The sequence below is a fragment of the Osmerus eperlanus genome, chromosome 11, assembly GCF_963692335.1.
Source record: "Osmerus eperlanus chromosome 11, fOsmEpe2.1, whole genome shotgun sequence".
Lineage (NCBI taxonomy): Eukaryota > Metazoa > Chordata > Actinopteri > Osmeriformes > Osmeridae > Osmerus > Osmerus eperlanus.
Window position 1 is genome coordinate 7,843,882 of NC_085028.1, and position 15,430 is coordinate 7,859,311.

The following is a 15,430-nucleotide window of genomic DNA, read 5'->3' on the forward strand; positions in this document are numbered from 1 at the left end:
AATTTCCTCTTAACAGGACAATGTTAAATTATGAAAACACAGCACAAATGTAACTTCACTGTTGACTGTGAAATGTCTTTGTGTGTGAAGGGTGAGTTTAACATGATCAAGCTGCCAAATCTGTGTAGGGTATCACAAAGTGATCATTTTTATAATGTGAAGGCTGCTCTTACTCTGGTTGGGATCTAGGTGGCGCCATAGCCACGTAGCTGTTGTGTAATCGCTAAGGTCATTAAAGGGCAGATCAATTACGCAAGCGCAGTCGATCATTCAAACATCGCTTTATATAAATCTACTGTAGAATCTTTATCCCTCATTTAAATGAAAGGAATTGGTTGCATGACACTTATTCAAAAAATGACAACGATACAAATGTATATTTTGGAGGAGAGTGGGTTGTTGCTCAGCCAGTGTAGGCCAATGTAGATTGTTAGATGATAAAACCGCCATGTGGAATAAAATGTTTCACATACGATAATGACACATCTACACACTGCGGACAAACTAGATGTCTTGGATTGTATTCTGTGAATCATCAATTAGGTCTGATCGTGTCTCACTCTCTCAACAGTTCAGTCTGCCCATATGGGGCAGGGAGAGATTAGTCTGCAAGATTAGATAAGGTAGACTACTTTAAATAAAAAAATATGTGGTAGATGAGTGTGGTATAGAAGTAATTACATATATTAGTGTCCGTCGTTTAATGTGTATACTTGGATATTGCAAAGAAGATGATTATTTATTTTGGATTACATAACACGATCACATAAACGAAACAATTATCATAACACTCGGTGAACGGTGTATTCTCAGGCGTTCATCTAATTTTCGTTAGCCATTCGAAGCATCATTCCCATGGAAAACCTGTGGTGGCCTACTCTACTATGTGATGTGATAAGCTAAGGGATAAACCCGAAACCCGTTCAAGAATCGGCCCGCCATTAACTCTGAAACGTGCGTACCCAAAACGACTACGCTGGTAAGATATAGAATATGTAGATCCTACTTGATACATTGTGAGTTTACTGTGTCAGTCACCTGTCTGTTCTATAAGGACATTTCTATGCGAAACATTCTGTAACGTTTTGACTGCTGAACATGCCTCTGCGATATGATGACGTATCGACGTACAGACAACAAACAGTTGTTAGACATGAGTTCATCGAGCAAACGTTAGCCATGCGAAGACAAAAACAGTACATTTGTAGTCAAGTGTAGCGATAAATGTTTAATGTAATGCGACGTCACCATTCTTGATTTTGATTAAACGTTTAACTAGAAGACTACCGCTTTACAGTCGAAATCATTCGGCATAAACGCCAGCGATATCGAGACATGCTCCGAACTGTGACGCCTGCTTTTTTCCCCCTGCCTATCCGAGTGATGTGAGGTGTACGGGGAGACCGAGTACGACATTCGGGATTTTTGTTTTGTTTTTTTGGGATAATACGATGGACTCAGGAAAACAAAGCATTTTGTCTTAAAAACTAAAAAGCAAAGGCAGTTTCTTTGGTTTAGATGTCATTGTTAACAAAGCAATAACTTTAGCTAGCAAGCTATCTGTTTCATGCAAACGATGGTCGCGGCTGGAGCTAGCCAGTTCACTTTTGTTAGCTAGCTAGCGTAATGGAGGCACTATGAGCGACAGACAAAATTCGTAGCTGGCTAGATCAGATACCGATCATTCTATAACACTTAGAGGTACCCTCCGTGTCTAGCTACAACAACAAAAAACTAACCAAGTAGGGTTACATTTAAACCTAAGTGTAGCTATTGAATTGTCAACCATCTGCACATCAAGGTAGTTTCGTTTTGTCCGTTGCAATAGTGGGCTTTAGCAATAGCAATATCTAGACAGCTGTTGAGAGTTAAATAATAGCTTGTTGTGCGTGATAAGGGAATCGTCGTTTTGACACCATAATTTGACCGCAGGTGGTTGTTTTTTTTGCACAAGTTTGGTCAGTTTGACACCCATATCATTCACGTACCTGGGCAGGTAGGCCTACGTGCAAAATTCAGTAATTCAACTTTAGGCCTGAAAGTATCTAAGCATAGGCTATCTCGTATCCCACCATCCATTTCAGTTCACCAAGTTTTCAAGTGGGTTTAAGTGACCAAGTTGTCAATTGCAGAGTTGTTTGGGATCATTCATTTTCAAAGCAGTTGCTTGGGATGTTGTGATATTCCCCCAAGTGTGGCACACATGTGACATGCTGCATTGAGTTCTAGAGCGGCTGTTGACGTTTCGCACATTTAGGCTATTCCACTGGCCATCAACAGTAAAAAATATCCGTGTCGTTCAGCTCAATACATTTGATTGTTTGCCCGAATCTCTTTTGAAATGCCATCATGAATATCGAGGAGCAATCCTTAGAGTCATGTAATGTCAAGACAAAAAACAATGTGGATGATAACAGCTCCAATAATTCGGAGGAGATAATACCGCGGATCACGGAACTGATGGACGGAGATTTAGGTAAACAAAACAGCACCGAAGCCGCGGATACACCCTCGCTAGTCTGTCTCACTGACAACACGCGGGGGGTCGAGGAGGACAACAGTCGGACCAAACAGACACTGGAAATAGACGAGGTCAACGGGAATAAAAATAACAGCGCCCCGGACACACCGGCATTCGTCAGTTCCGAATTTTCAAACGTTTCAAATGACGACCAATACAGAGTGGACATGGTGGTCAAAGATACGGAACATACCGTTCCGATGTTTGACATAGGGGATGGGGATGACGGTGGAGATATGGACATAGGGGTGGATTTGAGCTTGGACGAGAGCGGTGTATTGGAGTCGGAGCCAACAGAACAGGGACCATCTCTAGCGGAGGAGACCGGTTCCGCAGACTGTGCACATGCAGATTCCACAGCCCCATGTGACACCACAGAGCAGGCAGCGAGTGCCTCGGAGCTGTTTCAGGAGAGTGAGTCTCTGGTCTCAGCCCCAGAGCAGGCCACCTCCCCCGTTCTAGAGGAGGGAGAGGATGGACACAAACCGGGGAGCAAGAGGGTGACTTTCCCTTCCGATGATGATATTGTCTCTGGAGCAGTGGAGCCCAAAGATCCCTGGAGACATGGTAAACAAATGCACACACACCCCTCTCCATCTCTCTCTCACACCATCGCTCTCCATCTCTCATGTACACACACACACCTTCGCCCTCCACTCTCTGACACTCACACACCTCTATTTCGCTCTTTTTCTCCCTACAAGTCTCCCACCCAGTCTGCATATGTCCCCTAGCCTGGATTAGAACCATGGCAAAAAGGGTTCTATGTTCCAAAGTTCTGATGGAATGTTCCAGTGTACCGACAGGAGAGTTTGATCATTTCTAAACCTTGATTCTCTCCAAACCCCTCCATGTTCCTTTGCCTCTCATAGTCACCCCTTACTGTCTGCCCTCGACACAGGATCTCACCAGCATCAGTTTCATCCTCAGGCAGCAGGTGTTCAGGTCTAACCCAGGCTTCTGGGTCTACGTAGTGTTCTAGAACCCTTTTATTTTACAAGCAACTACACCTTCTTTCATCCCATCTCAGATGACATAGACTGTGAGGCACAAGGAAGAAATCTATAATGTGTTGAGTATATTCAACAGATAGACCTGAGCTTTCATGTTGTTGACTATAGAACTACGCAAAGATAGACCTCCCGCCTGCTTCGCTGTGTGTGTCCTCCTGTTGTCTTGAAGGTGAGTCCAAGTCGTTAGGCTCAGGAGGAGATCCTGCATGTCCACACGTCAGAGAGCCCAAGCAGACACACCTGCCAGGTGTTTTAAAGCTCCGTTGTTTATCCACGGATAACACACCTGTGGGCGCATCACAGCGGACAGCCTTGCTGACACGCTTTTTTGAGAGTGTGTGTGTTTGTCTTTGTAGTTTTCTGTTTCGTTGCTGTGTGTGTAGACACCTAGACCAGGAAGCGTGGGTTGACGTGGGATGGTCAGACAACTGTACAAAAGAAGCGAGGTTAACTTGCATATCCAGTCCTGTCGTGTTCCCTGATGCCCCGTAGCACAGAGCACGCCTGGATGACGTCATAGTAATTATGTTGCAGACAGCCACTCATAGTGTGAAAGGAAAAGAACGCCTCAGTTTTCCCTCTAAATTAGCAGTCTCTAACTATTACCCAATCAGATGTGAGTAAGTGTTGGGCACCAGTACATTTACAATTATTCATAGACTCTATATTTGTCGAAGGGGCGTACAAATTAAGGGACTAGAAGTGCACAGTTGTACAGTAAACTCTCCCTTATTGTTCCTGTGTTCTGTGCCTCTGTCCTAACTTGTCCCAATTCAATCTGAAGCAAAAATCTACTTGTCAGAGTTGACTCAGGGATCAATTCCAGCTGTCATCATTCTTATTTATTTTTGAATACTTTTTTTATGCAAATGTTTTCGTCACATGAAACAGAGGCTTGGAGCCACAAATCTGACCATCTTCATCCTGATTACCCAGGAGGCCTTGGGTTGTGCACCCCGCTGACATCACAAGACTTCTTGGGAAAAGGATAAAAACGCATTGTAATTAGACCTGCGGGTCTTGGCAAGCTTTACCCGAGAAGAAGTTACAATCTGTTTATTTAAGTTTCAAAGGTCCTACTGATAGCTTGTGTTGGAGGAGAGTGGGCAGGGCTGGTGTCTGCAGCAGCACATGATACGTGTGGACTGAGCCACTCTACAGGATAACCATCTGTCACGGAGGCCTGGAGTCAGGACTATGGAGAGGGCCTGGTGGTCATGCATTTACTCATTTAGATGCTTTTATCCCATGTAAAAAAAGCACATAATAGGAAAGGCAGCAGACAATCAAGTGCACTGTTCTAGCAGTATTACTATCACTGTGCTGTCTCCATGGCCCTATCAGTTGTCTTCCTGGGATCAGAGTTCTATCCCTTGTTTAACTTGGACAGAAGGGGGAGGTGGTTTTGAGGAGCAGGGTGACAAGCTAGCACTGGGCATGGGCACTGCCCTTGTCGCTGTCCTCTCTTGTTCTTCTGATGTAATGCTACATGAAGGAGAAGGCCCAGATCCTTCCCTCCCTCTATCCATCCCTCGCTTCCAGCCTCCATGCCACCTTACTATTTTTTATCCATCTCTGCCTCTCTCCCTGCCTCCCTTCCTTCTCTGCTGCCTGTCTTGGGGTCATGCCCATTCAAGGGGAAGTCAAGTAGTCTTCTGAGAATCTGATACAGTGACCTAGCCTGAGCCAAGAAACACACACGCTTCTTTCACTTTCTCCGTCTCTCTGTCTGTTTCTCCTTTTCTAGTTCTCTTCCTCACACACACACACACACACCAGAGGCCTAGTCTTTCTCTCTGTAACCCTCTAACTCTGTCCCTCCTCTTCCTGGTCCTGCGGTTGCCTGTTTACCGAGCTGCTGGTCCTTTTGTACCATACGCTATTATCCACTTCTGAAAACACCGTAGAAGACTCAAAAGGCTTCCATGCGTGTTGTAATGAAGTAGGCCCAGGTTTCCTCCCGAGCCGTGGCAGGTAGTGGAGTTGTGTTGGCTGCCATATCTGGTTTCTCTGTTATTCATTGTCTCGCGCCAGTATGCCTACAACCCTACCGTGACTCACTATCGGTCTGGGGTCTAGAACGACTCCGCTCTCTCGCTGTGCTGTTTAGTCTGGGAGCTTTGATCCCACAGAGGCTGTTTTCATACCTAGATCTGCATTGGAGATCACCTCTACTTAATAGGTGTTGTGATGGTAGCTGTTGTATAGGTATAGTTTTAGTATATGTCCTGGTAATAGTATATCTGTAGACATAGTGCTAATAACTGTTCATGGTCCTAATCTATACTGTAGGTATAGTGCTTGCTAGGATGCTAACACTATAGCCCTAGATGTAGTTGTAGTCTAAGTCCTGTGGTACTAGTAATAGTCCTGCAGTGCTAGTTGTAGTGCTATAATCCTTGTCCCGTGGTCCTAGTTGTATCCCTATTACCCTAGTTGTAGTCCTATGACTGTAGTTGTAGTGTAAGTGCTATGAACCCTTGAAGTTCTGTGGACCTTGTTGTAGTATTAATTTCACTATCACCATGTTGAAGTGTTGTGATGTGAAAATGTTCGGGTTTAGCTGGGACTCTGTGTTCTGTTCTCAAGCCCCCCCGCCCCCCCCCCCCCGGTGGCACATGTTACATCACATCCTGAGATTCCTGAACTTCAGCTCGGCTTCCTCTTCTTTTCTTCTCCTCTTTCCTTCTTTTCTTTCTTCCTCGCTGCCTCTCTCCTCCTTCATCACCCCTTCTCCCACCTTTCTCACCCCTTCTCCCCCTCCTCCCTCGCACCTTCCCTCCCACCCCTCTCCCTCTTAGTCTGCGGTCGCGGCAGCCGTACAGCAGGGAGGCTGGGGCTCATTCCTGACAGTCTGCTCCCTCCACTGATTCCTGGATCAGCTCCTCCTCATTCCAGCCTAAGCCTGTCTGGGGGCCCAGCCCCCAGGTCCCCGTCCTGGCCCCTGGCAGCCCTCCACAGCCGTGTGCTGGGTGTTCTGTTGGAACAGCCCAGGGCCCGTTCGTTCGACATGTAACTGATAAGTTAAAAGGGTCCGCTAAGGGATAACAGGCTAACTGCAGCAGAGTGTTTGATTGAATTACAGACATCAGCCTAATCTGTCTATAAACCTGGCCTGGGACTTGCTGAGCAGGCTTTGTGTGTGTGTCAGAGAGGGAGGGAGGGAGGGAGGGAGAGAGAGAGACAGCAGCAGTCTGAGAGGCTACGTGCGTTGTATTGTCCCACCCTGGACCTCGTTGGCACCGTGGCAAGACTGACTCGCTGACCCATGGGACAGTGTTTGATCAACCTGAATGCTCCTGTGTGTGCGTGTCGTTGTAAACTTTAGTCAGGTGACCTTGGATATAATCAGGGCATTGCCAGGACATCCTCTTGGCATTGTGTTCACTTGAGTAGAAGACTGCACTGGTGATATCTGTCCACATTCATGCCTAATGTTTGAGTTGGATTAGCGTGGACAAACATGCACAGTGTAGAACTTCACAATAAGGTTTCACAGGGATCTGTCAGAGCAGCACATGTTTAGTCCTGTCAAGTTTCTACGCTGGACTTGCTATTCTGACATCAGTATAGGCTAGCTTGAAGCTTGATGCTCACTCACAAACACACACACACACACAAACGTATTCACTGACTCATTTGACTACATAACTCACTACCTCACTCACTCAGACGTGTATATATATACACACACACCCTTCATCTCTCACGCTCTCTAGTATCTCTCACACACACTCCAGGGTGAGACCCCGTGACCAGTCCCAGTGATAGGCTCATGGTAGCTGCGGCTCGCCAGGCTGCCACAGTCGTGGATTGATTGCCTGTCCTGGCAGCACTGAGAGATTGATTGCCTGTCCTGAATGGTCATGCTGACTCAGTGTAGGGCCAGGGCCTGTGTAGGTGGAACACCATGCTGCACTGATGGCTGCGTGGCCGCTTGCTGTTGTGTAACGTTGTGGATATGGTAGGCGGAGTCAAGGGGATCTCATCATGGGATTGCTACCCTGTTTGGTTGACGCTATGGTTACCGCCCACGCACGTACACAAATACACACGCGTAGAGCACTGATAGATCTAATAACCCCTTCGCACCCATCTAACGACACACAGCTTGTTTGAATGGGTCGGCCCGTGTGGACAGAAAGCCTCTGAAGTCACTATTGGAACTGTCAGGTCACTGCTGGAGTGTGATGTCACAGTGAGATTGTGACCTCACCATCAGATTGTGATGTCATCGTTTGATTTTAAATCCTAGTGTTGAACATATTGTGCTCTCTGTTAAGCTAATTGTTCCTGGTTTGTATAAATCCACTGCTTCTTGTTGCCATGTAGGCTATAGAAGGAATATTTGTGTTTGTCCGCCCTCCCACCCCCAGCCCACCAGGCAGCTGTCATGTGTGTTTGACTCTGTGCCCTTCCACAGCATGGGGGTGTGAAATGGCTGGGATGTTGACTGGAGGATGGGGGGGCTGAGGGGAGCTTATTTTAGACACTTGACACTCCGATGTTAAGTTGCAGAGCACAGCCGCCTCTGTGCTCCTCCACACTCCCCCCCCCCCCCCCCACACCCAACACCATTAGAGCTCAGTCACAAACATACAAACACACATAGACACTGAAGGCTTCCATACATTCGGCAGTTGACTGGCCCTCCCTTCACCATACTCCCACCATTCCCTGTCCTCCCCCGGCCCCTCCCTCTGTCTCAGTGGAGAGGAGAGAGTGGTTTGTGCACTTTGCTCTATGTCAATACAGAGAGATAGAGACAGGGGAGAGAATGAGAGCGATTTATGGATACTGGGAGGACAAAAGAGAAGTAGAGAATGAACAGGGAATATAAGAAAGGGAGGAGAGGGCGTAGGTAGAGAACGAAATAAATGGGTGAGAGGTAAGACATAGAAAAAAGAAATGGTGGGCGGGAACGAAGACTAAGTGATGTGTCGGAGAGGAAAGATTGCCACAGAAATTGGGTCAGGAAGCAGCAGTGGAATGGCAAAGACAGCCAGACATTCCTATTAGCTTAGCATGGCGGCTAGGCTAACTGAGAAAGACATTTGAATTAGCTTAGCATAATGGCTAGGCTAGCTCAGAATCAGCTTTATTCGCCAATTAAGTTTGCACAAACAAGGAATTTACAATGGCAGGAAGGTGAATAAAGACATTATTATTAGTTTAGCATGACTGCTAGGCCAGCTGAGATCTTGCTGTCATGTCTATGAGGTTACACCAGACCAGGGGACTCAGAGGCTTCTGATCCAGACAGATCTAGTTCAGTCTAGACCTGGTTAACCAAGTAGGAGCAGGGAACAGGAACAGCCTCCTCACTGCTCCTCCTCCTACCTGAGCCTCCTCACTGCTCCTCCTACTTGAGCCTCCTCACTGCTCCTACTTGAGCCTCCTCACTGCTCCTACTTGAGCCTCCTCACTGCTCCTACCTGAGCCTCCTCACTGCTCCTACCTGAGCCTCCTCACTGCTCCTCCTTTGTACTCTGCCAGGCCCAGAGAGTAGGTTAACCTTATCGGGCACGAGTCTCTTTTTAATAGTCTGTCATTGTTCCTCACAGATGTGAAGGATTAACCCTTGTTAAGCTCTGTGTGTGTGTGTGTGTCACAGGGTAGCCCCCTGGGTATGGCCGGGTGGTGAGTGGGTGTGAGAAGGCCTGTTGTCGCTGGTTGGCCTGGACTACGCTACACACACACAGGCCGGCTGCAACGCCACAGCAACATGCTAGGCACAGCTCCCTTTGGATGCTGCGTTGGAGTCCTGACTGGCCCCTCTGTCTGTTCTCCTCAGCTGTGCTGAAGAACCTGATGTCTTACCTGCTGAATAGCTTTCTATTCCCTCCTCTCCATTCCTCTCCTCTCTTCTTTCCCTCTGCATGGCTGTGTGTTTTCACAAAGGGAACAGTCCTGCCCTTATTGGCTCCGTGTTACCCTGTTACACCTCCCTTTCTCTCCCTTTCAGTCTTCAATCTCGTACTTTCTGCTCTGCTCCTCACACAGACATAACTCAAACTATTGTTCTTTGATGGAGCTCTTCGATCGCGTTATATTTGGAAAGCGAGTGGGTTCTCTCAGGCCAGGTGTGTGTGTGTGTGTGTGTGTGTGTGTGTGTGTGTGTGTGTGTGTGTGTGTGTGTGTGTGTGTGTGTGTGTGTGTGGGTGTGTGGGTGTGTGGGTGTGTGGGTGGGTGGGTGGGTGGGTGTGTGTTTAGGAACACAGGACACTTGTTGACCTAAGACAAAGAAGCAGTGTGTGGCCCTGCTCTAGTAATCAACCGTTACTGTGTGATTATGTATTACATTACTCTGCTAACACACCCAAATACTCATACACCCCCCCTACACACACACTCATACACCCCCCCTACACACACACTCATACACCCCCCCCTACACACACACTCATACACCCCCCCCTACACACACACTCATACACCCCCCCCCTACACACACACTCATACACCCCCCCCTACACACACACTCATACACCCCCCCTACACACACACTCATACACCCCCCCCTACACACACACTCATACACCCCCCCCTACACACACTCATACACCTCCCCCTACACACACACTCATACACCCCCCCCTACACACACACTCATACACCCCCCCTTCACACACACTCATACACCCCCCCCTACACACACACTCATACACACCCCACACACACTCATACACACCCCACACACACACACACTCATACACCCCCCACACACACACACACTCATACACACCCCACACACACACACTTATACACCCCCACGCTCTCATACACACTCACATGCGTGCACACACACACCCACCCAAAAACACTCATGCACCTCACACACTCATAAACAAACACACACCCAAACTTGCATACACACACACTCTGCATTTTGTGTACAATACATTGCTGCATTGTCACCGTTTACCAATGCACCTCCTGTTTGTGTGCGTATATGAAACAGAGAGAGATTATTGGATTGTAGCCTAAACAAACATAATATCCTACCTAAACTATTGTTTCTGTGTGTGTGACATAGTTATGTGACAAACATCTTACCTAACTGATCTGTATTTTCTGTGTGATTTTCCAGCCCAGAACGCCACAGTGGAGGAGATTCTTTCTGCCTACAGACAGGCCTGCCAGAAACTCAACTGCAAACCCATACCTAAAGTGCTCAAACAAATACAGGTAAGACGCGCGCGCACACACACACACAGATCTGGTCGACACTTTGACACCAAGTGCGTTTAGTGGATCAGAAACTTGTAGGCACACCCATAACTTGAGTCTGGTCATGTGTCATCCCACCAATAAGCACCTCTGAGGAACAGGTGGGGGGGGGGGGACTGCCTCAATGTTGGGTTTGTGTGTGTGTTGTCTGTTTACATACTGGTATGTACTCGTATTTTTGTGTCTGCATTTGTTCATTTCAGTTTTGCTGAATTGCTACTGGTTTGAGACTCCTTTTGTTAACAAAGTGAAAGGGGGGAGGGTTTGAGAGCCCAGGGCATAGGGGGGGGGGGGGGTTAAGCATGAGTTCTAATACAGAAGCTCTGGTGACTGTCCTGTTGCCACTACTATAGGCCACCAGCCCTGACACACACAGAGGAGGGAAGAGAGGGAGAGATGGTGAAGCAAGACAGAGGTGGAGAGGGAAAGAGAGAGGGGGAGAGGAAAGGAGGCAGGGAGAGAGGGAAGGAGAAAGAGGGGGAGAGGGGGCGGGCAGCTTTAAGTGGCCTTAGTTTCCTGTTGTCCAACCACACAATCCTGACTAGCTTCTTCCCTGCCGTGTCATCGGAAAAACTGAGCCAGTATTTACGGAAGTACTTAAAGCTCAGGATTGAAATAGGTTTGTTGTGTAAGTTATTATTTACAGTCTTCAATCCAACCATTGGTCACAAGTATTTAGTGTATAGGTGGTGTTGTCTTAAATCAAACTAGTTATAGCCGCTTGATTTTTTTATTGACTTGCGCTTTGTAGAAGCACCTGGACAGAGGTTTCCTCGTCACAAGAGATGGGTTCTTTAAGAAGCTCCTTTCACTATAAATGACCTGGTCTGGATGTGGCCCTGGCAAAGTCTGTAGATTTCCACTCAGGGTTAACTAACTGTATGCACAGTGTTTGCTCTCTCTCTCTCTCTCTCTCTCTCTCTCTCTCTCTCTCTCTCTCTCTCTCTCTCTCTCTCTCTCTCTCTCTCTCTCTCTCTCTCTCTCTCTCTCTCTTTCTCCCATACCCCCTCTCCCTCTTTCAGTACCCTGGTCTGGTTCACTACAACCCCTGTTGTATTCTGCTTAGTCATCCTTGGAAATAATGTGGGCCCTGTAAACAGGCCTGACACTGCTACCGTCTGCCCAGTCAGAGGGAGAGGGTGGTGAGGAGAGAGGGGGGGGGGAGAGAGAGTGGAGGAGGGAGGTGTATTTAGTCGTTATACTTGTTTTCCATTTCTATAAAGTGGCCTTTATTTAGTGAGTGGACCGTGCGCATGGCATGGGGCCCTACTAGTTATGTATATTGTGTGTGTGTGTGACGGCAGTGTGCTTCTCACCAGCCCCCGTCAGACTCTTGGGTACTTGGCAGTCCTATGTTACATTTCTGATTCTGCTGATTCCTTTAAGTCAAACACCCACACACAAACACACAGTCTCGCACATAGACAACCTTGTGCACATATACAACAAACACACACACTTGTAGGAACAATGGTCTCACACATGCAGAAACTCAAATGCAGACCTGAACACATCTACTCATGTTTGCATAAGTTTGCATTCTCGATACATATTGAAGCAAACTGACACACACACACTTACACAATCTAGGAGTTGACAGGCACACACTCATTGCTTTTGTGTTTTGTAGGAGCCTGGGTTTAGTGACATCAGGTTGCTTTTCCATAGTCCTCCAGACCCACACGCACACACACACACACGTACACACACTATCCAATCCCAAAACACAGCTCAGGGTACAGTGGAACACATTGGAAACAGCCCCAGGAAGAGCTCCCTTTTTAAGGTATTTGTACATGAGTCAAGATGTTGCACACACACGTAAACAATAAGCAGACATGTCTGCACTGCCGGGGCCAGTGCTTCCCTAAACAAGCACCGAGGGAAATGTCAGTGTTCCTGTTCTCCTTCTGTAGAGCTGTGTTTTGCGACAGGGGAAGCTAGTTGTGATAGCAACAGAAGAAGCTACTTATCCTTTCAACTGAACGGCCAGCCTGTCACAAAAGGGTTTGGGGGGTCATAGAGTGCATATCTGCTGTGCTGGGCGGTGAGGGGGACGGTAGTCAGCCAGTGTTATATGACAGCACAGAATAGATAGAATATGTGCCTGTGTGGGAACACACACACATAAGCTATGAGGAATGTTTGGGGAGGTGAACTAGGGCAGTGCCAGTCACTGTACTCTGGAACCCCCACAAAGTGATTCCTGTAACACACACACACACACACACTGCAGATGTATAATGTTCTTAGTAGCTGGGGGTTATCATTGTTTACCCAGGGGTGTTGATTAACCAGCTGCTGATTTGGTGAGGAGTGTTCCATTGTTCTGGGGAATACAATGCTGTCTGTAGCCATGGTTACAGCTGGACAGTGATCTGTGTTTTGTTGTGACCGACAGTGTGACACTGTGTGTATGTGTGTGTGTCTGACAATCTCACCCTCTTCTTCTTTGCCTCAGGAGCTTAAAGATCTGACTCTGCGAAATGAATGCCTAGACCTTAAAGGTAGACACTACTGTTCAGTACACACACACAGTAAAGTTATGTCACTGCTACCGAGCGTTCCTGTTAACGAACTGTGTGTGTGTGCAGGTGAGAAGCTGGACTACAAGGCCTGTGAGTCTCTGGAGGAGCTTCTGAAGAGGGTTCAGTTCAAGGTGGTGGACCTGGAGCAGACCAACCTGGATGAAGATGTAGGAACACTGTCTCTCTGTCTGGTTCTCTTTTAAACTGTATCTCTGCATTTTTCTCTCTCCCCATTTTCTCTCTCGCTCTCGCCCTCTCTCTCGCTTTCTCTTCTCAGGATGTGCAGTGTTTCCCAGGGCTGTGTAATTACTCTGTATGTAAACACCATTAGGGAGGTTTGGGTTGAGACATTCACACACATTGTATTGGAGGATACAGTTTGTGCTGCCCTCACACACTCCCACAGGCACACATGTTCTGTGCATTTACACATGTCAACACACCCAGTCATGTTCTACATCATCGTACAGGACATGACATACTCTTCACTGGCATCCTCGAAACACACCCACACATACAGAGACACCCCGCGACACAGAGATACACGCATCGTGTCATGTGATGCATATTCAGCAGCTAGACACCAGACCAACTGACTGGTGACACAACCTCTGTGCATGGGTTTCAGGAGTGTGTGTGTGTGTGTGTGTCAGGAGTGTGTGTGTGTGTGTGTGTGTGTGTGTGTGTGTGTGTTAGGGTTTGAGACACCTTTCGTCATCATCATCTTGCATGCGGTGTCTTGTAAAACGGATGCATTTGGACTCGTACAGTTTGTTCCTGAGGGTGACCAGTGTTAACACTGTGTTAGAATCAAAAGTGAGTGTCTCATTATCACCTGTCGATCCATCCTCCCTGGCTGGGTCTCTGCTCGTTCGCCCTAGAGAGCACCCCCTCTGCCTCCTCTCTCTCTCTCAATGAATCTCTCTATTCCTCATCTTTCATTGAAGTATTACTAAAGTTGTTTCCCCCCCAGGGTGCGTCAGCGTTGTTTGATATGATTGAATACTACGAGTCGGCCACACACCTCAACATCTCCTTCAACAAGCACATCGGCACCAGAGGCTGGCAGGCCGCTGCCCACATGATGAGGAAGGTGAGAGGTCACGACACGAGTCCCAGGGTCAGGGTGGAAGGGGGGGGGGGGGGTTGATAAAGGTGTGTGTGTGTGTGTATATGTCCTCCGTCTGCATTTCAAATCTCTCTGCTGGCATTGTGATGTGAGCAGCTCAGATTACAGATTACATGGGTTTGTAGATTATGGAAGGAGAGGCCAGACTGCCACTAAGCCCTTTGTAGAAAGTGTGTGTGTCATTGTAATCAGTTATGGGTAAGTCTACACTCAGGAATCAAACCTGCTGTACCAGATTGTGTGTGTGGGTGCACGTGTGTGTGTCAGGTTGCACAGGACGGGTGTTCCTTTATCCCTGAACAGTGTTCGAGGCACTGCTCTAGGCACGGTTTATCCTCACTGTTCTACATCCCACCTCTTCCTGAAACACTAGCCGTTAACAATCCAGCATTGTTGTCCACCTGCCCTCCCCCTCCCCTCAGACGAGCTCCCTGCAGTACCTGGACGCCCGTAACACCCCCCTGCTGGACCACTCGGCTCCCTTCGTGGCGAGGGCGCTCCGCATCAGCGGGAGTCTGGCCGTGCTGCACCTGGAGAACGCCGGTCTGTCAGGAAGACCGCTCATGCTGCTGGGTAACACACACACACACACTATGTACTGGACCTACACACTTACACATCTATATATACACACACAGTCTATACACACACACGCGCAATAACTCTTTACACACTCATCTATAGTATAAGCATGAACACACGTCTATATAAATACACACACACACACACATCTATACACATACACACACAAATAAACATCTATACACACTCAAATCTATTCACATTTACATTTATTCATTTAGCAGACTCTTTTATCCAAAGTGACTTCCAACAAAGAGCTTTACAAAAAGTGCATAGGTCACTGATCATAAACAACGAGATGATCATTGCCAAAACATGAGCATACATTGTGAAAAGCAAATGAGTGCCAATGCGAAGAAACATACAAGCATGTAGTTAAATAAATTGCAAATTAAAGAACATGAACCTCAAAAGTGCAAGAGTGTAC

The 15,430-nt window shown here is 47.4% G+C and overlaps 1 protein-coding gene across 1 annotated transcript in view; it reads left to right on the forward strand.

The window, feature by feature from the left end:
• The first annotated feature begins 743 nt into the window (after positions 1 to 743).
• ppp1r37 (protein phosphatase 1, regulatory subunit 37) overlaps positions 744 to 15,430 on the forward strand; it is a 19,054-nt gene continuing 4,367 nt past the window's right edge. Inside the window, exons 1-6 of the mRNA XM_062473446.1 lie at positions 744 to 3,088; positions 10,625 to 10,722; positions 13,226 to 13,271; positions 13,359 to 13,459; positions 14,266 to 14,385; positions 14,844 to 15,076. Coding sequence (XP_062329430.1) covers positions 2,350 to 3,088; positions 10,625 to 10,722; positions 13,226 to 13,271; positions 13,359 to 13,459; positions 14,266 to 14,385; positions 14,844 to 15,076 — 1,337 coding nt within the window. The 5' untranslated portion in view covers positions 744 to 2,349. The remainder of the gene's footprint in view (positions 3,089 to 10,624; positions 10,723 to 13,225; positions 13,272 to 13,358; positions 13,460 to 14,265; positions 14,386 to 14,843; positions 15,077 to 15,430) is intronic.